We start from the raw sequence: 24,858 nt of genomic DNA, 5'->3' as shown, positions 1-24,858 counted from the left end.
AAGGGGATAATATCTAAGATATACAAATTACTGACAGAACTTAACAAGAAAAAAAATCTAACCCCATCAAAAAATGGTGAGAAGAAAAGAACAAACAATTTCTCAAAGAAGAAATACAAATGGCCAAAAAACACTGAAAAAAATGTTCCACATCACTAATCATCAGGGAGATGCAAATCAAAACAATAATGAGGTATCATCTCACACCACAGAGACGCCACGGCATACATCACAAAGATCAAGAATAGTAAGTGCTGGTGGGGATGAGAGGAGAAAAGAACTCTCATTCACTGCTGGTGTAAATGCTGTCTAGTCCAGCCCTTATGAAAAACAATATGGAGATTCCTCAAAAGACTGGAAACTGAGCTATACCACTCCTAGGTATATACCCTAGGAACACAAAATGCAATACAAAAATCTCTTCCTATATTTATCTCAGCACTATCTACAATAGCCAGACTCTAGAAACAACCAGGATGCCCCTCAACAAATTATTGGCTAAAGAAACTGTGGTGCATATACACCATGGAATATTATGCAGCTGTCAGGAGAGATGAAGTCACGAAATTTTCCTATACATGCATGGCCATGGAAACTATAATGCTGAGTGAAATAAGAGGAAGAGAGAGAGAATAGTCTCACTTATCTATGGGTTTTAAGAAAAATAAAAAATATTATTGTAATAATGCCCAGAGATTAGGGCTGGAAGGATAGGCTCACAATATGAAGCTCTCCTCAAAGAGCAGTGAGTGCAATTAGAACACTAACAACTACCATGACAATGTTAATGAGTGAGAGGAGTAGAATGCCTGTGAAATACAGGCAGGGTCTGTGGGTGGAGGGAGATGGGATGCTTTGGTGGTGGAAAAGTTGCACTGGTGAAGAGGGGTGTTCGTTTTGTGACTGAAACTCAACTACAGTCATGTTTGTAATCACAGTGTTTAAATAAAGATTGAAATTTTTTAAAAATTAAAAAAGATACCTCTAATTTATTTGTGTCACAGAGAGATCTGACTATGTCTTTTTCTATATAACTTATGGATTTAGGTCTGATATTAAGATCTTGAAACACTTTTGATTTGGCTTTTGTGCATGGCATCAAGAAAAGGTCTAAAAGGCTCTTTTTTTTTTTTTTTTGCATGTGATTGACCAGTTTTCCCAGCACCTCCTGTTGTAGTGGGACTTTCCTTGATCTAATTCATATATTTTTTTGCTCCTTTATAGATCATATACCTGAGGTTCCCTCTCTGGTTTTTCAATTCTATTCCACTGATGTGAGGGTCTGTCTTTATTCTAATGCCATACTGTTTTAATTTAAACATCATTGTATATTTCAGCTTAAAGTTGGGATAAGTGATGCCCCCCACTTTTCCTCTCCAAGAATCCCCCCCCAAAGATTGCTTTGGCTATAGAGAGGAGGAGAGATTATAGTTCCATATTAATTTCGGAAGTGGGAAAATGTCATGAGTCTCCTTATCGGGACAACTTTGAATTTGTTTAATGCTTTGGGAAGTGTTGCCATTTTGATCCTTCTAATCCGTGATCAGGGGCTGTGTTTCCGTGTCCTGTGAGGTAAAAGGCCTTTGAAATAGCTCCCATCTGCATGTGTTCCAGCTGCCTTTCTAGGGGCTTTTTCCCCTCCCCCAAGGAAGGTTTGGAGCTGACTAAAGGGGAGGAAGAAAAGCTGATGAGCTGAGCTGTCATCTAAGCTTGTGATTCCACACGATGGAGCGATTGGCTTGGGGGTGAACAGCTTGTTGTGTGAGTTTCTTGCCTGCTAAAACCTTCATATCTGTGTGGATTATTTATTGCGGGGAATTCCTACAGAACAAGCTACTCCTATCGTTCCAGGATAGGGGGTATGGGACTCCTTGTTCCCACAGTTTCCTTGTGTTCTCCTTTATATTGGGAGGAAGATTTTTGGGGTCTTCTCCAGGCAAAGCTGCAGCATAACCAGGTGCTACATGCTTCGTAGGCCTGTGACATGCAGCTTCTCCTCAATGCCCTAGGCCTTCAGGTAGATGCGGCCCTCTTCTCGGCATGGTCCTTCCCCCCCAGACTGGCGCATAAACGACTGCGCGCGGTCAAGTTGCAGGTGGTGCATTTAATTCCCTGGTGGATGAGGCAGTAGGATAGCGACTCACGACGATCGCAGAAGGTGGGGCTGCCACCTTGATCTTGGATCTTGAGCTTGTGTTTGCTCGGGGGACATTCGTTTTGGGTCCCTTATCCGCACCTGGACAGGAAAACGTAACAAATTCATGGCACCTCTTGTGAACCACAAAGCAGCAACCTTGGCACTGGAAGCCCGCGGGCGACGAGGGCGCACCTGGTCGGGCGGTGGGACAGGAGCAGCCCGCGAACGCGGTAGTCCCTTCGCCTCCGCCTCCTTTTCGCTCCCTGCTCTGTTATATTTTTGTATCTTTCCCTGTCTCCTCTCTTCTTAGCTGTTTCTCTCCCCCAAAAGAGCAAGCTTGAGGCCTTTATTTTCATTTTTATAAGGGAAACTTGGGTAATGTGACACCTCCTCCAGAGAGAATGGCTTCCAAAATGAATTCTAGAGACCGAAGAGATAGCATAGAGGTAAGGCATTTGCCTTGCATGCAGAAGGTCGGTGATTCGAATCCCAGCATCCCATATGGTCCCCCGAGCCTACCAGGAGCGATTTCTGAGCGTAGAGCCAGAAGTAACCCCTGAGCGCTGCCTAGTGTGACCCAAAAACCAAAAATAAATAAATAAATAAATAAATTCTAAACAAGCAATCAAGTTTTCAACTAATTTATGGATTTATCCCATCTTTTACTGATCCATTCACTGCCCACCTTCCTTCCCAAATGCTTTCGTATTCTTTTTCCAAACATCCATAATCTACCTGCTTATTTATCTACCCGCACATCACCTCATCCTCCATCCCTTCATTTACCCACTCACCTTCTTCCCATCCATCCTTCCTTACCCTCTGCCTTCGTGCTAGTCTTCTTATCATTCCACCACCTCAACCTTCTCCTCGTCCCACATTTAACCCCAGCCTTTTGTTTTCTTGAACACCTAATCCACCCTCTCCATATAATATATTCAAACTGCCTTTCTCTGAGCCTCCTATAGAGTTTATTTTGTTCATCGATTGTATTCTATTTCTTTCATTTCTTCTCTTCATCTTTCCAGCATCCTCTTTTCTTTCCTTTTCTGTTTCACTGACTTTCCTTTCATGTACCATCATGTTGCATTAATTACTAATGAATAGAGTCCTAGTAGTGCATTGTGAATGGATAGTAAGGCCTTTCTCGGCCCAGCCTGGTGCCTGCAGCCCCTTCAGCCCAAAGGGTCTGCAGAGAGGAAATGACCCACAGACGTCAGGTGAAGTTTCAGGAGACATCAGCTTTATTACAAGGCCCTAACCACTATGGGCATATTTCTCATATGGCTTCTAAGCTAACCAACCTCTCTGCACCCAACCTGTGTCTCTTCTCTACCTGCTACATCTTCCTTGCTGAGTCTCCTTCTTACCCTTCCTCCAGGTCACTTTAATTACCAACCACAGACCCCTCCCATCGGTGGGAGGGTCTGATCATCCAGTTAAGATTATTAGCATTTGGCCTTGGGAAGGGGTAACATCATCACTTCTGTATTTTCATCTTATTGGATTTTATCACAGTCATATTCCCATGTTCTTTCTTTTCTTTTTTTTTTTTTTTTTTTTTGGTTTTTGGGCCACACCCGTTTGACGCTCAGGGGTTACTCCTGGCTATGCACTCAGAAATTGCCCCTGGCTTGGGGGGACCATATGGGATGCCGGGGGATCGAACCGCGGTCCATCCTACTCTAGCGCTTGCAAGGTAGACACCTTACCTCTAGCGCCACCTTCCCGGCTCCCCCATGTTCTTTCAATCCATTCTCCCTTCTGATCATTTTTCTTTCCTTCTCCATCTTTTATCCTTTCCCTGCCCTCATCTTCCTCTGCCAGGAATCCCCCCTCCCATAATCACCTGTCCTTACTTCTAGGGTATACTCTGAACTCCCTCTCCCCATCCTACTATTCATTATTCTTCCTTCTCCATTTTTTCATTTACTCAGATACATTAGATCACTTGAAATATTATACTGACAATCATTTGTGGGATTTTGAAGATGAATTTCACCAACAAACATTTTTAATATCTTTATTTAAGCACCTTAATTACAGACATGATTGTGGTTGCTTTTCATTTATATAAAGAACACCCCCTCTTCAGCCGTGCAACATTCCCATCACCAGTGTCTCCACTTTCCCTCCTCCTCCTACATCCACCGCCTGTATTCGAGACAGGTCTCAATCATTAACATTGCTCTGATAGCTGTCGGTGTAGTTATTTCTCTAACTGCACTCGCCACTCCTTATAGTGAGCTTCATATTGTGAGATGATCCTTCCAGCCCTCATCTCTATTTCTGTGGACATTATTATAATAATGTCTTTTATTTTTCTCAAAACCCCTAGATGAGTGAGACTAATCTGTATCTCTCTCCCTTTGACTTATTTCACTCAGCATAATAGGTTCCATGTACATCCACATATAGGAAAATTTTGTGACTTCATCTCTCCTGATGGCTGCATAATATTCCATTATGTATATGGACCACAATTTCTTTAGCCATTCATCTGTTGAAGGGAATCTTGTTTCCAGAGTCTGGCTATTGTAAATAATGCTGCAATGAAAATAGCTCTGAGCTGGGGCCAGAGAGATAGCATGGAGGTAAGGCATTTGCCTTTCATGCGGAAGGTCATTGGTTTGAATTCCGATGTCCCATATGGTCCCCTGAGCCTGCCAGGAGCAATTTCTGAGCATAAAGCCAGAAGTAACCCCTGAGCACTGCCGGGTGTGACCCAAAAACAAAAAACAAAAAACAAAAAAGAAAGAAAAGAAAATAGGTGTGAGGAAGGATTTTTGTATTACATTTTTGTGTTCCCAGGGTATATCCCTAGGAGTGGTATAGCTGGATCATATGGGAGTTCAATTTCCAGTTTTCTTTGAGGAATCTCTATATTGTTTTCCATAAAGGCTATACTAGATAGCATTCCCACCAGTAGTGAATGAGAGTTCCTTTCTCTCCACATCGCTGCCAGCACTGATTGTTCTTGTTTTATGTGATGGTACCTCAAAGTTATTTTGATTTGCATCTCCCTGATGACTAGTGATGTGATGTAAATAGATATTCTTTGGAAGTGGGTTGAGGTCTGGTTGTCCCAAAGTTCCAAAAGAGAACTTTCCTTTACCCCCTGTCTGGGAAGTACAGGAAAAGATGGTATGTTGATAATTCTCAGGAAATAATTAATCCACACAGAATATTGAGAAAATAGCAGGCAAGAAAATTTACACTGCAAGCTGTTCGCCCACAAGCCAGTTACTCCAACAAACAGAACCACAATCCAAGATGACAGCCCCAGCTCAGCTCTCCTGCCTACAATTTATTCAATTCCAAAATTCAAGCCCCCCCAGGGGAGGGGAAAATACCAACTGACTGAGATACAATATCAAATGGGAAATAAATGGGGACCATTTCAAAAGGCATCAATTTAATTAATAATGTGGAGCATTTTCTCATGTGTCTTTTGGCCATTTGTATTTATTCATTTCTTCTTCCCATTTTTTGATGAGGTTAGATTTTTTTCTTGTTAAGTTCTGTCAGTACCTTGTATATGTTCAATATTAGCCCCTTGTCTGATGGGTATTAGGTGAATAGTTTCTCCCATTCTGTGGATGGCTTTTGTATCCTTTCACCAACAGACATTTATTATTAGTAATGGTGTTAGTCCCTTTCTATTTCTCATTGGTCATCATTCCTATCCTTTTTTCCCAGGTGTGCTCCCAACTGTTTCAACAAATTATAGAAACTGCACCTGAGCTACCTGCCATCTATGTGCAGTGGCCGCTCTCTACCTCTCATGTCCAGCTAGACAAGAGGACCCTTCTGAGGGAGGTCCTATCTGATGGAAACTGGGCATCCACTGGGAGCCAGAAGACTGGTCCCACAGGGTGGTGAGCCTTGAGTCCAGTGGGGAAAACTAGCCACTGAGGAGGCATAGAAATGAGGCTGGAAACAGTTGTGGTACACGCTGGCAGGTACTATTCCCAAAACAGCAGCACTTGTGGGCTGGGGAGGCCAAAAAAACCAACAAAACAAAAAATAGAATTACTCAGTAAAGATGTGCACAATGTTGTCAACCAGGGTCAGGACTGCCATCTTAGGCACAACACTCCATCTATATACACATTCACTCTATTCGGAGTTATTTCCAGATTTTTAATGCCATTGTTTCAGAACATAGCACTGAGTCTCTGATCACTGAGTGAAGAGTTTCTTCCATTTGGGCCCAGATGAACGGAAGGGAAGCCTACAGGAAACCACACACAGCCCGTCCCCTGAATGTGCTGTTGGTGAAGACCTAAGGAAAGCACATTATATAGAACTTCCTGGAACAGCCCAGTGGCTGCTTTGCTTGTGACTTTGCAGATTCACAGGTAAGTGCAAGTCTTCCTCCAAGCTCAGTGGGATGCTTGGTTTGAAAATAACGAGCCTGTCTGGAATATCAGGTGTGGATGTGTGTCCTACTCTTGTCCAGAAGTCAAGAGGTCTTGGCACTCAGAGAAACTCAGCCTGCATGAGGAAACTGCCAGCTGCTGACAATGTGCTCAGTAATGGGGCTTGTGAGGATCATTCTCAGGTGCTGCCTCAACACAGAGTTCCGGAAAAGTCTGAGCTGTGGCCTTTCCCCTGGCCCTGACTGGAAATTCAGCAGCATGAGCAGTGAACAGTCTCATGGGCGGGTGTGTTGTGTGTACACAAGATCCCAGAGAAGCAGACGTGGAGCCACAGGAATGCCAGACCCCAACCCTCAAACACAGCTCAGCCTCAGCAGAACCAGGCAGGACTGAGCAGTCCAATAGCCATGGGGCTGATAGCCTGATAAACCCTAACCCTAACCATTACAGCAGCACATACTAAGGGCTGGAATCAGCTGGACAGGCCCATGTGTGGCTCTCATATGCCTTCACAGCAGGTGCAGATGGGCCCAGTCATGCAAAATAGAGGAACTTAAATCAGGTCACCACAGGCTGCTTGTCACAGGCTCTAGGTTGAATCAGGTCACCACAGTTCCATCTCAGGCCCTGGACTAAATTAGGTCATCACAAGCCTGTTTCAGGCCCTGGACTCTATAGACCTCAGGAGGAAGTACTCTAGGTAGTCACAGGAAACCACTGCAAAATCAGCTGTTCTGTCTCACCTCTTTAGGATCAGAGAAGGGGAGCAGTGATTAGTCCTACCTCAGAAGAAAGCTTTTTCCCCCTAGGAAATTCTGGCAGGTTTCCAAGAGGCCCCCTAGGTCCTGAGGGGATGGTGAGCTCAGAGCTGTGCACTACCACCTGACCACTCACGCAGCATGACCAAGTTCTGCAATCTTGTGGCCCTATTTGCATCCCTCCCTGACCCACTTTTTTTGGTGCACCTTAAAAAATTGCACCATTTAGACCCTAAAAATAAGAACTGCTCATGACAATGATTCTTAACATAGAAAAATCAAATGGTCCCATGAGTCAAGTAGTTTCTCCCCCACAAATTCTATATCATTGACAATAGTGCAAACCACAGTGTCAAAAGGGAGGGAAAGAGAGAGAAGGAGATGGAGAGAGAAGCAAATTGCCTTCCCTAGATACAGGTGGAGATGAGAGGTGAGGTATGGGAGGGAAATGTGCAGCTGATTCAAGTAATCTAAGTATTTTGACCATTGTAAGTACCTATGTAAAAATAATGGATATCTGCAATTAAGTAAACTATACTTATATCTCAAGAAGCTGAAAAAGAAAAAATCAAAATAAAATTCAGCAAATGTAAAGAAAGTATAAAAATTGGGGCCGGGGAGATAGCATGGAGGTAAGGCATTTGCCTTTCATGCAGGAGGTCATCGGTTCGAATCCCGGCGTCCCATATGGTCCTCCGTGCCTGCCAGGAGCTATTTCTGAGCAAACAGCCAGGAGTAACCCCTGAGCACTGCCGGGTGTGACCCAAAAAAAAAAATTAGAGTGATAATAATAAAAGATTTGTTTCCTGGCACCACATCAAAAAAGAAAAAAAAAAACTCACGAGTTGCTGTTGAGTCCCAGTAAGCAAAACAGAAAAGTAATAAAAAGAATAAATATAGGGGGGCTGGGAAGGTGGCGCTAGAGGTAAGGTGTCTGCCTTGCAAGCGCTAGCCAAGGAAGGACCGCGGTTTGATCCCCCGGCGTCCCATATGGTCCCCCCAAGCCAGGGGCGATTTCTGAGCGCATAGCCAGGAGTAACCCCTGAGTGTCAAACGGGTGTGGCCCAAAAACCAAAAAAAAAAAAAAGAATAAATATAGGGCTGGAGAGATAGCATGGAGGTAAGGCATTTGCCTTTTATACAGAAGGTCATTGGTTCGAATCCTGGCGTCCCATATGGTCCCCCAGCCTGCCAGGAGCGATTTCTGAGTGTGGTGTACTGCTGGGTGTGAGCCAAAAACAAATAAAAAAGAATAAATATAAGTACTAACCTCATAGAGATAAAAGGAACAATAAAGAAATTCTATTAGGGCCCGGAGAGATAGCACAGCGGTGTTTGCCTTGCAAGCAGCCGATCCAGGACCAAAGGTGGTTGGTTCGAATCCCGGTGTCCCATATGGTCCCCCGTGCCTGCCAGGAGCTATTTCTGAGCAGATAGCCAGGAGTAACCCCTGAGCACCGCCGGGTGTGGCCCAAAAACCAAAAAAAAAAGAAAGAAAAAAAGAAATTCTATTAATAACTATCTGTCAACAAAACCAATAGCTTAAATAAAATGGACAAATTTATAGTGAAATATAAGCTATAACAATAGATTCAGTTATCCACAAAATTACCCACAATGCCAGATAACATCACCACTGAATCCTACCAGGTATTTAAAGAATACTAGTTCTAGCTTTGTGCAGTGGCAGTATCATAGCCAATGAGGTTTATCCGAGGCTCGATTATTGCTAATTGAAAACTTTTCACAATACCCCTCCATGACGACTTGAAATAGAGTCTGGAAAAAATAAAAATTAAAAAAAAAAAAAGAATACTAGTTTTTTTGAAGAGGTAGGTATTGGAACATTGTATGACTAAAACTAAACTATCAACATTTATTTCTTGGTTTTGGAGCCACACCTGGTGATGCTCTGGGGTTACTCCTGGCACGCACTCAGAAATCACTCCTGGCTCAGGGGAACACATGGGACTCCAGGGATCAAACCCGGGTCTGTCTTGCGTCAGCTGAGTGCAAGACAAACACCCTACTGCTTCACTATAGCTCCGGCCCCACAACTATTAACAATTTTTTAACTCTGCCTCTCACAGTTATTTAATTTTTTAAACAAAGAATACTAGGCATGATATTCATCACCACTAAATCCTACCAGGCATTTAAAGAATACTAGTCCTTCACAATCATTCACAAGGAGAAAGAATATTTCCCAACTACTTTCAGGATTACACTGATACGAAAATCAGAAGAAATCATAAGAAAACTAAAAGCCAGGATCTCCCAAAAATATACAACAAAACTCTCAGTGAAACACTAGCAGACTGAATCCAGAAAGCTACAAAAAGAATTACATGACATGACCAAGTGGAATTTATCCAAAGAATATAAATTTGCTTTGCATCTGCATATTAATTAATGTAGTGGTCCATACAAATAGACTTTAAAAAATCTGATCATTTGAATAAGTGTAGAAAAATTAGCTTAATTTAACAAAATTAAGCAACTTTTCACTTTAGTGCTCAGAAATTTAAAAATAGAAGGATCAAGAACATATAATATTACACACACTGCTAAAATCAGCCCTAAAGGTGAAATATCAGTGTTTATTCTTAAAGACCAGAAACAAGACAAGGAGGTCAGCTCTTCAGGTTCTACTGGGCAGTGTCCTTGAGACTACCCAGGGCAACTAGATTATAGAAAGAAGTCACAGCATTTATATTCAAGGGAATAAATAAAACTATCTCTGTTGGTTTATATGTAAGTTATATTTAGAAAATGCTAAGAAATACACTAAAAAAGTACAAAAACTATTAAGTTCAGGAAGATCTACATTTTTCTACCAACAATACACAAAAATTGATTTATATATTCTTGCAATGAACAATCCAAAAATGAATTAAAATTTAGATTAGAAGACCATTAATGATTGGTCAGAGTAATAACACAGTGCAGTGAATAGGGCATTTGCCTTGCATGCAGCCAACCCAGGTTTTATCTTTGGCTTTCCATATGGTTCCCTGAGCCTTCCAGGGGTGATTTCTGAGCAAAGAGCCAGGAGTAACCCTGAGCGCCACCAGGTATGGCCCAAAAAAATTTTTTTTAAAGAATAGCATTGGGGCCGGGCAGTGGCGCTAAAGGTAAGGTGCCTGCCTTACCTGCGCTAGCCTAGGATGGACCGCGGTTTGATCCCCCGGCGTCCCATATGGTCCCCCAAGCCAGGAGTGACTTCTGAGCGCATAGCCAGGAGTAACCCCTGAGCGTCACCGGGTGTGGCCCAAAAACCAAAAAAAAAAAAAATATATATCATTAAAATAACTGGAATATTATGAATAAATTTAACAAAAGAACTACACACTGTTAGAGGAATCAAAGTGAAGATTAATACAGAAATACCCCATACCATGAACTGGAAGACTTTGTGTGGTTAAGACGATAGTATTCCCCAGCTGCTCTCCAGATAGTGGGTGCAATCACTCTCAAAACACAGCTGATTTCTTGCATCTCTTTGACAAGCTTATACATAGGAAAGCTATATTTATTATGGACTGAATAAAAGTCCATAAATAAAACCAGCAGTCCTGTCAACTGGCTTTCAAGAGTTCAAATATCATTTCTTCTTCAAGAATAAAAATGGTATTTCTATAAATAATGCTAGACAACTGGATAACCACACATTAAAGAATGAGGCTGGACTTTTCCTACCATCACATACAAAGGTGATATTACCTCATTTTTATTTGAATGCCTTTTCTGCCTTTTCCCCCTTCTTAATTTGTTTTTTTTTTCGGGAGGGGGGGACCATACCTGGCAGTGCTTAAGGCTTATTCCTGGCTCAGTGCTCAGGGACCCCTCCTAGTGGGCTGAGGGGACCCTATGGGATGCTGGAGATCAAATGTAGGTCAGTTGCATGCAAGACAATCCCTAACTCCGTTCTATCTCTCTGGTTCTTTAGTTGTTGTGTTTTTCTTAATGTCTCTAGCTAGGATTTCCAGTACTATGCTCAATATAAGAGATGGGAGAAAGTGAACAGATGTGGTCAATGTGTGGTCAAGGGTGGTCTGGAGGTGTAATATGAGTGGTCAGGGGCAGTCAGAAGGTGTAATAGAGGGTGTTGTTCAGGGACTGGTGAACAGCAGACAGGAGCAGCTATGCCTTCAGGGGTCTCAAACTCACAGCCCGCGAGCCGTTTGCAGCCCTCCATACAACGTTTTGTGGCCCTACCCTAGAGCAATCTTTTTTGTTTGTTTGTTTGTTTTGTTTTGTTTTAGTTGTTTGGGTCACACATCCCAATGTTCAAGGCTTACTACTGTCTTTGCACTCAAGGATCACCCTGACTTTGCCTCCTGTGGCCCCCAGGTAAATTGAGTTTGAGACTCTGCTTCATCTGATTACATCAGGTCCAAGTGCAGGTCAGGAGCTGGAACATATAAGAGCCCCACAGTCAGGAGACCTAAATGAGGAGAACTGAGATGATTGGAACTTGACTTAGACCAAGATGAGGTGGGGTATGAGATCAAAAAAGCATGTGGAGATCTGTGAAGAATGAGCAGATGCTTTCAAAAGAGTTTAATAACGTCTCTGAGAAATTAGAGAGTCACAGCCCCTGGAACCCGGGGGTCCTCCCTTCCATCTGGTCACTGCAGAGTCACCATAGCCAGTTCAGCATCAGTACATCCTGGGGTGGGGAGCTTCAGGGCCTGGTGTATGAAGACGCCCACCTGCATCAGAGACACACAAGAACTGGGGCCCTCAGCACCTGCACCCCCCACCAGAAGTGCCTGTGCTGGGCTCCAGCTGTACCCTGAAGCCAGACAGGAAGCAGAGCAGGGCTACTGGGAAACTTCTGGCTCCAGGGCCTTCTCCTACCCAGTTGCTCAGGTCTTCAGCAGCCAGCCAGGGACAAGATAGCAGGACAGGATCCAGGGCCCTCAGACAGGCCCACCCAGTGGGGAGACACCCTGCAGCCAAGCCTGAGATGGGAGTGAGAGTCACACACAGAGGTTGCACTTGGGTCTTTATATGTAAGCGTTGACCAGGTCAGAACCCTGAGTGTAGGAGCAGTACAGCAGGAAGAGCACTATGGACATCAGGGCACAGAAGTGCACACCTGTGGAGTTCAAGGCCGCCGCTGCCTCCTTCTCCTCTTCTTCCTCTTCCTCCACCTCACCATCCTCAGAGACTGGCTCATCGGCATCATCATACTCCTCCTTCCACACCCAATGCCCAGATTCTCCAGCTCCCTCGTCTCTCTCCCCCATGGAGATGGTTGCAATGTCCTCATAAACACCTTCTGAAGGTAAATTCTCCGACATTCTAGAACCTGTGAAGACCAGTCAACGCTATCTAAGGGAGAGTGGCCGGCAGCAGGCATGGAGCTGCCCTGGGAGAGGAGGTCTCTCATGCATGACTGGACCCTCCAGGCCTGAGGTTTACTGGCCACAGCTCCCCATTGAATTTAAAGTCCCCCTATAATAAGGTTCACTTCCCTGGGCCCCCAAGACCAGGACTCCCAGTCCAAGTGCCCCCAGAAAACACCCAGTCCCTTAGATGGATCAAGAGACAGCATCCCCGAGATCTGGCTGGGTCTAGATCTGGTGCAGCTGTCCTGAGAGCTGGCAGAGCTCCAGTGCCCTGTCCTCAATTTAAGAGGTCACCAAAGCCACCAATGGCCTGGCTCTGGGTGCCCTGCCACCCATTGTCAGAATCTTGGGGGCCAATGCCAAAATCTACCTACCACTGCGAGTCTGTTTGTGGCGACGGCACCACTGTATCCCCAGGGTGACAGAGGTGACACCCAAAAGGGTGCCCAGAATAAGGCAGAAGGTCATTGGCAAGGTCTCAGCCTGGTGGGGAGGCAGCGGGGCCAGAGGGGTACCTGTGGACAAGATGGGAGAGCTTACTTGACCTGGGCTGTTTGGGCTATTGTGACCTTGGGCCACACCATGAGCCTCCCAGGGAGGGGGAGGGGCACCCAGAGAACAGAGATGTTCTGTTCCCTCAGAGGCCTCTAGGGCAGAGAGGGCAGGAGGAGGAACAAAAGATGGACAAGTGGACAACTCCTTCCTGACTGCTCAGAGCCCTCAGTTGTGCTGTGTGCAAAGTCACACTTGTGTGAGAACACAGCAGACCAGGACCAAGTTCCGCCCCATCAGCAAAGGGAAGGTTGTGGACATGGTTGGCTGGTTTGCACAGGGACCACTATCAGAGGCTGAGGGTAGCTGAGCAAACCCACCTGAGACCAATGCCACGATGGTCCTGTTCCCTGCAGAAGAAATGGGACCAGAGGGTGAGGAAGGAGATGCAACATCCCTAAGAGCCCCCTGAGAGCATCTTACAGTTGCTCCAGTTGCCCAGAGGGGCACTGAAAAGAGATACAACAGAGGCCCTGGCTCAAAAACCCTTCCCAGCACACACACAACCCTGCCCACACCACTCACTGGAGCAGTTCACGCCTGCATCCTCCTTGTGCACACAGTCTCCGTGTCCCCACAGCAGTGCAGGACAGTCCCACAGGGCCACCTCACTGCCCCGGCACCCCACTTCATCCAGCCACACAGGCCCTGAGCCTGGACCAAAGGCAGCCCCCGGCAGAGCGCCCAGAGCAGGACCACAGCCCAGCTGGCGACACACGACCTCGGCATCAGCCAGATCCCAGCCGTCATCACACACGGTGCCCCAGGAGCCATCGTGCCACAGCTCCACTCGGCCTGCACAGTTGTCCTTGCCCCCACGAAGACGCAGCGCACCCTCCTCTGGAAATGAAAACCACAATCACGGAGAGCAGGGCTGGGCTAGGCCATGGACAGAAAGCAGAGGACAAAGTGGGACCTGGACAATTCTGTGCCGATGAGCAATTAGCGGTGTCCCCAGAATCCTGTGGCTTCTCCTTGGACAACTCTGGTGGATGAAGGAACAACAGCAGGAGTTAGTGTGCTGGCTGGCTTCAGAGGAGACCCGGAGGTCCTGTGGGGTCTCGGGACAGGGGAGACACCTTCCTGTCCCCAGACACAAGGACTCACCTGCACAGGTAACCCAAACCTCCTCCCCAGGAATACAGGAGTGGGGATCCCATGGAGCAGAGGGGCACTGCCATAGGGTGGAGTTTCTCAGCCCTCGGCACTCCACTTTGTCCACCCAGAAGATGCGGGAGCCTGTGGCATGGCTCGGCCTGTTCTCCAGCCAGCCCTGCTCCCCACAGCCCAGTTGCTTGCAGATGATGGACAAGGAAAGGTCCTTCAGTGCGTTGCTGCACACGGCACCCCAGGTCTCATTGTAGAACACTTCCAGCCACCCTGCACAGCGGTGGATGCCACCTCGAAGCCTCAGGGCCACCGAGCCTAGAAAGTATTAGTCTGTTCAGGGAAATGCCTCTCAAAGGGGAACCAAATATAGGAGTCCTGGCATCAAGAGCTGCAACCCTCAAAACCATCAACCTCACACCAGCTATGCACCCACAACCTCCCCACCTAAGTGTACAGTTCACCACAAGGACCCATCACCAGCCCCCATGTGTAGGTGTGTTAGCAGTGTCACCAGTGTCCAGGAAGATGACTGGAAATCACCTGAAACAGAAAAGTTCTTTTGCACAATAAACAATTTAGTGACTGCAGTTTGGATCCTGGCTTTAGTAGTGTTAGGTTTGGACCTCTCCTCCCCATCCCACCCCAGCCCCATATTCCTGGCATATTTCTTCTTACTTTCCTAAATTACATTGCCTAATAATTTTAAACTAATTTTTAAACTAAACTTTTAAACTTAAAAATAGTGCATACAGCCGATCTGGAATTCCATCCCCAGCACCACATAGGCAGTTCACCCCACCCCGAGCCAGCCAGGAGCAAGCCCTGTATAGACCCCTCAAAAAATCCATAAACCTTGTTCTCAAATCATTGAGGTCCATGCCCCAAGATGCTCAGGGCGCAGGCTTTGCTACTCCCAGGGCCATAGCTTGGTCCCAATACTCACCTGCGCACACGGCGCCCGCATCCTCCTTGTGTCCACAGTCATGTCGGCCCCAGCCTCGCGACTGGCACTGCCACAGAGCAGACTCCGAACCCCCACAGCGCAGTTCGTCCATCCAGATGTGCCCAGTGCCCGGCCCAAAGTGTGCCGCACCCAGGGCCCTGAGTGCCATGCCGCAGCCCAGTTGCTTGCAGACCACGTGGGCATCTTGGAGGTCCCAGCCATCATCACACACGGTGCCCCACGCACCCCCGTGCAGCACCTCCACGCGCCCTGCACAGCGGCCAGGTCCAGCAGCCAGTCGCACTCCAAGGCTCCCTGCGAAAATGCTCGGTCAGGCCTGAGAGAGCTGCTGCGTGGGCCGTGGGCATGTCGGAAAACAGCCACACTCACCTGAACACACGACGCCCGCATCCCGCCAGGCCCCCGCGGGCAGCAGCTGGGAAGTGGATATGTTGCACTGGGTCAGGTGCGTCTCAGAGCCACCACAGCGCACCCCACTCAATGCCACGCCACTGGCCCTGCTCCTGGGCGCAGGTGCATCATAGGCACGCTCAGGCCTCCCGCATTGCAGCTGCTGGCACACCACAGCTGCGCCCTTCAGATCCCACATGGCGTCCAGCACTCGGCCCCATGACCCGGCCACGGACACCTCCACGCGGCCATCGCAGCGGCTCTGTCCGTCCCTTAACCGCAGAGCGTGGGCCAGACCTGTCCGGGAGTGGGCGCAGCGCATTAGGAGAATCTAGAAGAGCCCGCTGTGCCTACCTCTTCCAGCCCACCCCCCAGACCCACCTGAGCACACCACAGCAGCAGCGTTTCCTGGGGCACAGGGCGGTGTTCCCAGGGTGGTGACTGGGCAGTTCCACAAATAGTCCTCTGTGCCCGTGCAGTGAAACTGGTCGGGCCAAATGGGTGTTCCCCAGCCCCCAAAGTGGCCTCCCTGGAGCATGGCCACTGCATTGCCACAGTTGAGTTGGTGGCAAAGCACCGAGGCATCCGCTAAGTCCCAGTAAGCAGCACAGAGGGGTGCCCAGGTTCCCTGGACCTGAAATTCCACACGGCCCTCACAGCTGCTGCTGCCATTGACCAGCCGGAACTCTGTGGGCCAGACAGGACTTGTCAGTCTAGGACTCGGCAGGCCTACCTGGCACCCACCTCCCCCTGGGTGACAGAATTCATGCTTCCCTCACCCCTGAACCAAGAATTTGCACTACGGAGGAATCTCTGCGAGCCATGGCAGAGTGTGGAGCTGCGACCGACACTCGTGGTCTCACCTGAGCACCGGAGTCCAGCATCCTGGCTGTGCCCACACTGGTGCCCTGGCCCCCGGGGACAGTGGAACAGCAAGGACTCATTGCCAACACAGTGGAAGGTCTCTGTCCACACGAGCCCAGAGCCGTGGCCAAAGTGGGCAGCCCCAGGCGTAGATACCGCAGCGCCACACTGCAGCTCCCGGCACACCACATGGGCCGTGGCCAGGTCCAGGTTCCTATCACACACGGTGCCCCATGTCAGTCCATGCCGCACTTCCAGGCGTCCCACACAAGGGTGTTCACCACCTGCCAGCCGGACCTCAGTGTGTCCTGGAGAAGACAAGCTCTGGGTCAGCGTAGATTCTCACAGGGACAGCTGAGCTCAGGCACACTCAGGACACACAAGAGGCCCCAACTGTAACAACGTCTTAGTCCACCACAGGGTTTGCCAGGGTTATTAGGGTGGGATCTGATGGCCAAACACTGTCAGGTTTCTTCCTGGGACAGCAGGGCTGCCTGGTTCTGTCCCCACGAGCCTGGGCACAGGCACAAAACTTCTGCTGGTACCCCCAAATGTCAAAGAGCCTCTACCAGCCCTGGGTGTTCACCTCCCCAGACTCTCAAAACCATCCTGTGCCCGAGATTCCAAGTCTCTGCTCAAAGCCACAAGTCGGTGCTTCTGAAACAGCTGTGTAGCCATGGGACAGGCACCGAGCATGGTTCCCAGCAGCCAGTCAAGCCCTCACTGGGCTGGGCCTTAGGAGATCCACGCATGGGGTACAGTGTCTGACTCTTGCCTGCCCATAACCACTTGTCTGAGCTGACCACCTCCACGTCTGTCCACCTACCTGAACAGACCACCTCTGCGTCCTGCTGGAAGTCGCAGCCACTTCGCAGGTTGTTATTGAGTCTGCAGTTCTTGATGGTGGTCTCTGTGCCTTTGCATGTCATGTACTTCCCTCTAGCCCCCACTTCCTGGCGAGGGGCCTGCAGCACAGAGCCACAGCCCAGTTCCCTGCAGAATACTGTGGCCTCCTCCACATGCAGACCACAGAGCCGATCCACGCTGTTCTCGTTCCTGATCTCAGGGAGCCCTGCGCATGGGCTGCGGCCCTTCACTAGCCGGATCTCCCGGAAAGTGCCATCTGCAGAGGTCACATCACAGAGACACAAGACCCCGATGGCCCACAGTCCTGGGCTTGTGACCTGTCTCCAAGGTCAGTCACTTTCACTGGGCCTGAGGTACCTGCCGGGCCATCCCAGGCCTGTGAGCCTGCACAGGATCTAGCCTGGTGTGGCCTCCCTCCAAGAAAGTCAATGTGGGCTGAGGGTCCTTCATCTGATCTGGGACACTACAGCGTTCTGCTCTGCTGTCTCCACCCTGTCCCTCTTAACTGGGCCCCACTGAGCACAGGCCCACAGAAGAGCACCATTTGGGGCTTCACAATTCTCAGTGACATCAAGTGCCCAGAGCCACAAAAGGCTTCTGAGGGCCAGTACTTGTCTCCCTGATCCTTAAGAATAGGCTTGGGTCCAGTTCCAGCGGCTGGAAGCAGAGCCAGACCACTCCTATCAGGCTCTGCTGCTTTCCCTGCTCTCCTTGGGACAGGGCAGGCCCATCCTCAGACTCCACCAGCCGCATCCCAGTGCCTACAACAAACAGTGCTGGACAGGAAAGCCTTGTGGACAAACACTAGCTGCCTACCTAAGGCATGGGCCAGTAGGAGGATTGAGAGCTTCCCCTGTGGTCACTGAGGCCCCTTGTCTAGGGAGAGACCCTCCCTTTGCTGGCCCCAAGAGATCTTCCCGCTCTCCCCAGATCTCCACCATCCCACTTACTGGCACACAGAGCAACCACCACCCACTGGTGTGGACACTTGTGAGACCCCCATGCCCCGAGGCGGCACTCCCAGAGCGAGGACTCATTGCCACTGCAAGACACGTTGTGTAGCTGGGGCTGCACCTTCTCTCCTGGCAGTGGGACGTATTTGGGGGCACCCACTGCCTTGCCACAGCCCAGCTGTCTGCAGACCACCGATGCCTCTTGCAGTGTCCACTCCTGGTTGCATACATGTCCCCATGAGCCCTGATGTTGAACCAGCACCACGCCGTCACATGAGCTGGATCTGTACGCTAGTCTCAGGGCATCGGGCCCCCCTTTGGAAGAAAAAGGCCCACCTTAGGGCAGTCCACTGGGGGTGCAAATCCAGAGCCCCACACAGCAGAGCAGGCCAGTGAGGGAGGAGCCATACTGACCTGCCCACTGCCCAGGCCACCCTTCCCTTCCCGTGCAAGTTCTTTGGAACCCTTTGGTTATCCTGAGGCTGGGATGGTCCTCTTGCTACCACCACACACACACACACACACACACACACACACACCCAGCATCATCTTCTCACATTCCCTGCAGTTCCCATCCTGATATCAGCAGGCACAGTCCCTGTTCCAGAAGGTTCCACCAATGAAGGAAGGAGACACTTACCAATGGGAACAGCCTTGAGAGAGAGGATCAGGGACCCAAGGCCCAGAGACCAGAGTGCCACCTGCATCCCCACAGACTCAGGTCCATGCAGCCTAACTCAGCAAGTCAGTAGGAACAGCAGGACAGATGTGGACAGGGGGAACAGCAGGACAGGTGGGGACAGCAGGACAAGCAGGGACAGTGGAGACAGAGTTGCTCCAACAGTTGTTTGGTAGCTCTCTCTGCTCTCTGTGAAGAGCTGTGAAGACTTCTGGTGCTACCAGATGTGAGCAACAGTCTGGCTGTGGCATCCTCCCACACTGCAAAGTGCTGACAGGCACCACTAGATCCTTGTCCTGCCTGACCACAGTACAGGAAGCCAGCATGTCTCTGCCCTCCATGCTGGTGTTAGTACTCATCTTGGAGGATGGCACCTTGACCCAGAAAAGGCACCAAAGGGAACAGCTCAACCTAGTTTCCCAAGGCTCTGAGCACAAAGCTATCAAGGGAGCTGAGCAGGCCAAAGGAGAAGATTGGAAAAAAATCAGAGCACCCACATCACAACCAACCCAGCCCTCACAGAAGAGACCAGATAACAGAGCAGGCTCGGTTCTCAATTATGCAGCTCCCCTAGAAATGCCCTGACAACATACGGAAAGTTCCCATGCAACGAATTTAAAACAAAAAGCCTGGTAAAGAGATAGAAATTGCTCCAGCAAGCCATAGTGAGGCTGTGCAGAGATGGACTAAAACTCTCACAGGGTACTGGTGGCTGAACTAGGACACAACTAGCATCCCGAGTGGCGGTGGAGAGGCACTCTGTTTCCCACCAGGGCAATTGCCAGGGAGATACCAAAGCAATGTAGTCAGTTCCTGCAGAGAACAAACCTAGACATTCATGGCATTACTCATCCTGCTATTGGGAATGAGCAAACAGAATCACCCAGCTGTGCACTACTGATGAGTACACAGAGGAAGGCTTAGTTGCTCCTGTACATGACCCACTGACAGCAAGGAAACGATGGGCTGCACAAGTGCAGTGGGAGACTGCAGGAAGATGAACTGCAGGAGCTTCACCTGTGTATCCTACTAGGAAAGCCACCAACACAGAAGGGGAGGCACGGACTTGGGCAAGGAAATAGGAGCAGAAAATAGCCACTGTGGGCACAGTGTTCCTTGAGGGTGATGGAAATGTCAATGAAAACAACAATGAGAAAACAGAAAAATGAATAGAGTGCCAGGGGTGTCTGGGTCAACAAGAAATGATCTAATGATCTAAATGATCTGGAGTCCTGGGGAGGGAAAAGGAGAGGGGAGGCCTGAAAATAAGAGGAAAAAGCTGCTTGAAACTTCCTAAATTGGGCAGAAAAGTTCACAACTCAAGAGTAAGGGTGAGGGGCCAGAGAAATAGTAGGTGAAGGAAGGTGTTTGCCTTGCATGCAACCAACCTGGTTTCAATCCCCAGCATCCCATATGGTCCCCCGAGTTTGTCAGAAGCGATTTCTGAGCACAGAGCACAGAGCCTGAATTTCGTTGGGTGTGCTCCCACAAAAAAGTCTGGGTGAGGGTTGTAGGTCAAGCCATAGAATACTTGTCTAGTATGTGTGGAACTGAGTCTGAATCCAGCATCTTTGTCCCCCATAGTTCAGGGTTGGGCCCCTGTAAAAGACCAAGATTCAAGAGTGCCCAGAGTCCAACCTGAGGCCACAGTGCACAGAAGGGCCTCTTATGGGAGCCTAGAAAATGCAGCTTCAGCAGCAGGTACCAAAAGCAGGTCAGTGGTTGTGGGAGGAGGGGGTGGAGCTTTGGGGTGATGGAGATGTTCATATTCCATTGTGGTGATAATTTCTTGGGCCCACACACTTCTCAACACTGATCAGATAGTACGCCTTAAAGATATGCTATTTTTGGGCCCAGAGAGATAGCACAGCGGTGTTTGCCTTGCAAGCAGCCGATCCAGGACCAAAGGTGGTTGGTTCAAATCCCGGTATCCCATATGGTCCCCCGTGCCTGACAGGAGCTATTTCTGAGCAGACAGCCAGGAGTAACCCCTGAGCAATGCCGGGTGTGGCCCAAAAAACAAAACAAAAACAAAAAAAAAAGATATGCTATTTTTAATTAGTGCAATTGCACCTCGATAGTAATGCCTTTCTTGAAGACCTCCTAACACAAATTCAGTAGAAGCCTCCTGGCTATACTCAGCCTGATGTTGCTCGGGTCCATCATTGCTGGGTACTTGGGGGACCTGGGATAGGGGGTCTCCAGTCCTTTGAGTCATCTTCTGACCCAATGGAATTGAAGTTAAACAAAAATGAATTTCCCAGAGAGAAAACCTCAGATCAGAGCTAGAAATGCTGCCTGTGCAGAGGACAGTATGGGCTCAACATTAGCCACATCAGTCCGTTAATTACCAGACTGAAGACTAAAGTTAAAACCTCAAATAAGGGGCCGAAGAGATAGCATGGAGGTAAGGCATTTTGCCTTTCATGCAGGAGGTTATCGGTTCGAATCCCGGTGTCCCATATGGTCCCCTGTGCCTGCCAGGAGCAATTTCTGAGCATGGAGTCAGGAATAACCCCTGAGCACTGCCAGGTGTGACCCCCCCCCCAAAAAAAAAAAACTCAAATAAAAGAGATGCAACATAGTTCCAAGACAGAGACTAGAATAACAAGTCAAGTTTTTGCAGGTCAAAGGCAGAAACATCCTTTATCTGATAACCAGTATCTTTGCACACCCTTTGCTGCAAAGGAGCCAGGCACTGTAGAACCTGCTGTGTAGTTCCCTGTGAAACCTGCAGCCAGTTAGGAGTGGGGACTTGAGACCTGCTCACAGAGTGTTGCTGTGAGGAATAGGCTCTATGCACCTACAGAGCAGGAGACAGGAACAGAGGCACTCACGAGTCCCCTGGACACCACTGGTCACCAAGCCTGTGTCTGTGCATACCGGCAAGGAAGCAAATGTCCTCTCAAAATGAGCTACTTAAGATCAAACATTTAGAAATGACTCTACTCAAACATGCAAAAACCTTAACACAAAAAATGGATCTTCAGGAAAACCCAGTCAGCATGGAAACCCCCATGTGGGCTGAGGTTCAATGCTGCAAACACTGACAAACAAGGACTATTTTTACCCAAACTAAAATAAAAGCTGAAGTGAGCAGGACTGAAGTGACGAAGTGCCCACAGAAAGTCCAGAGTAGGGACGGAATCCCAGCGCCCTGGCAACAGAAGTACAAGTCTGGGGCAGTGTTCCCAGGCCACCCTAAGAGAAGTCGCTGGATCTGGCTGTTAATCATGGTCATCTCCACCTGGGAGGCTGGCTGGGGAAGGTGACTGTGGAGTATTTTGGTGCAGACACAGAGGTCTGGTGCCCTGGCAAGAACGCCAATACAGTGGGCAGCGGCCAGCCTTTCTTGGTCTCAAGCTAGAGAATGAGTGGGCAGTGGTTCAGGTGCATAAATGCTCTGTCCACCCTCAGGGGATGGGCCGACTTCAAGGAGAAGTGTGACTTGAAACCAGAGCTGAGCCCCATCACTTGCATGTGAGGCACTTCACCTGCCCAGTTACACTTGTCTAGCCCACACCTGCCCAGTCCACCCTGGATTTCTATCACTTGGATTGCAAAGCTGGTGCTGAGGATCTCTGGGAGGGGGTGGCCTGCTGGGAGGGACAGGAGGCCACAGGTTCCCTGGAAAGGAGCCTGCGATCACTCCTCCCTCACAAGTCCCTTGTGGGCAGAAGGAGATCCTACCTCCTAGAACCAGAAGGTGGCCCTTCAGAAGCTGAGCAGGCAGTGCCCCGGTGCTAGCTCTCAGCTCTCCCTGGGTTGAAGGACACCTGCAACAGCAGGAGATGGGAAGCTGGTAACCCTGTCTCACCCTGTGAACAGGGTGTCAGATTGGGCAGTCACCAATTCCATGGAGGGTCTCCTGAAGGGTCCTCTCCCGTCTCAGTTTACAGACTCAGTCAGCCTTGTAGAACAGACCTGGGCAGCCTCTGCGGTTTGTGGGGTCAGAACCTCACTTCCAGCTGAGAGCAGGGGTAGCCCAAGAGTGCTGTGACCAACCTCTGCTCGCCCTGGCCGCCCACTGCACCCTGTGCCCCCTCACAGCCTTCTGCTGTTCAGGACCAGGTGAGCAGCCCAGGAGTGCTGAGTCTCAGGAAGCCGGGAGGAGAGAAGACAGTGGAGCCCAGAGAATGGGGTGGGGTGCACTGCAGCCACACTGTGCCCCCCAAACCTTGAGACTTCTGGGGCTGTCAGTGTCCACAAAACTGTATGTGTGCTGTGTGCCCCATGCTGTGTGCAAGAGCACCTGTCTCCCCATTTGTCCTGTGTGTGCTTGTGTGCCACTGTGTATGCCATTGTGTGTGTCCCTGCGTGTGCCTCAGTGTGTCTATGTGTGTGCCCTGTGTATCTATGTGTTTGTCCAAGTGTGTTCCTCTGTATGTATATGTGAATGTATGTCCCTCTACATATATCCCTTTGCGTGTCTTTGTGTGAGTTCCTGTGTGCATTTTTTTTTATAGTTTTGTTGGGTTTTTTTTTTTGGTTTTTTTTTTTTGTTTTGTTTTGTTTTTGGTTTTTGGGCCACACCCGGTGGTGCTCAGGAGTTACTCCTGGCTGTCTGCTCAGAAATAGCTCCTGGCAAGCACAGGGGACCATATGGGACACCAGGATTCGAACCAACCACCTTTGGTCCTGGATCTGCTGCTTGCAAGGCAAACGCCGCTGTACTATCTCTCCGGGCCCCCCTGTGTGCATTCTTATGTGTGTCCTTGTATGTGTCCTTATGTATTCCTGTGTCTACATGTGTTCCTGTTTGTGTGTCTGTATGTCCTTGTATATTTCTGTGTGTCCCTTTGTCCTTAGGTGTCCATGTTTGGGCCCCTGTGTGTCCTTGTGTGTCCTTATTTGTCAATGTATGTCTATCCCTGTTTGTCCCTGTGTGTTCCGATGTGTTTCTCTGTATGTTCCTATGTATGTCCCTGTGTGTCCCTGTGTGACTTTGTGTGTGTCCTTGTGTATCTCTGCCCCTCCAACCACATGATGGGCTTTAGGCTTAGCCGACTTCCCATATCTTTTTGGGGTGCAGGTTGTAGGCCACCATCTGCTCCCATAGGCTCCTGGACCATGGAGAGAGCTGCTCCAGGGTGGAAGAAAAGCTGTTTAAGGCACACAAGTGGTTGGGGGCCTCCCTGCTGGGATCTGAGAGTGGCTGTGTCAGTGTGGGGCAACAATAGCTTCTCTGCTTTGTCTCCTGGTTCAGGGCGGGGTGCATACCAACCACTGCCCAACTGAGGATGCCCAGCTGTCAGTGTGTGGCCTCTGGGGGGACTGAGGAACCTGTACTAGCCCCTGGGTAGGCAGGGAGCTGGGCATCCACAATATAAAAGGAGATAGGAAACCAGCACCAGGGACGGCAGATGGAGCAGCTCCCTTACCTGCCAGTCACAGGAGTTGGGGTCAGAGGTCAAGGAAGCCCTGGGTCTCCTTGGTCCCAGAGTTCTGGCAGAGAGTAAGTGCCTTAGTCACAGGTAGCCTGTGTGCTCTGACTGCTACCTGACTCTTGGGGACTCACCTTCCCGAGCCCACAGGAGAGGTTAGTGAAGCCCAAACAGATTCTTACTTCTGGCCTCCTGGATTGACGGAAGCCAAGTTGGTTGGCAGGTTTCTGGGCTTCTAGGCATTTGGAGCTGCATCTCCATCTCCTTTACAATGCAAGAGTGTTTGACAGTTAGACACACACACACACACACACACACACACACACACACACACACACACACACACACTCCAGGGAGCACAAGAAGGCCCAGGCAGGCCAGGAGGGCCCTGGCCCAGCCACACCAGACTCCACCCTAGCACCTCACAGACCTCTGATCTCTCCCCCAGACAGCTGCACACC

At 49.2% G+C, this 24,858-nt stretch overlaps 1 protein-coding gene and 1 pseudogene across 1 annotated transcript; one reads left to right on the top strand and one right to left on the bottom strand.

The window, feature by feature from the left end:
* Positions 1 to 2,084: 2,084 nt before the first annotated feature.
* On the bottom strand, positions 2,085 to 19,041 carry SCART1 (scavenger receptor family member expressed on T cells 1). Its single transcript, XM_049790462.1, is given in 13 exon segments — positions 2,085 to 2,400; positions 11,667 to 11,724; positions 13,069 to 13,149; positions 13,712 to 14,026; positions 14,103 to 14,171; positions 14,313 to 14,471; positions 14,474 to 14,611; positions 15,240 to 15,947; positions 16,032 to 16,337; positions 16,514 to 16,822; positions 17,341 to 17,637; positions 18,332 to 18,649; positions 18,975 to 19,041. Coding segments are annotated over 13 exon segments (3,141 nt in total).
* LOC125995214 (uncharacterized) lies at positions 8,950 to 9,075 on the top strand (annotated as a pseudogene).
* Positions 19,042 to 24,858: the final 5,817 nt, after the last annotated feature.

Source organism: Suncus etruscus, chromosome 17, assembly GCF_024139225.1.
Source record: "Suncus etruscus isolate mSunEtr1 chromosome 17, mSunEtr1.pri.cur, whole genome shotgun sequence".
NCBI classification, from domain to species: domain Eukaryota; kingdom Metazoa; phylum Chordata; class Mammalia; order Eulipotyphla; family Soricidae; genus Suncus; species Suncus etruscus.
Note: the sequence above shows the minus strand (reverse complement) of the source record. Positions and strands in the feature narration are given on the sequence as shown.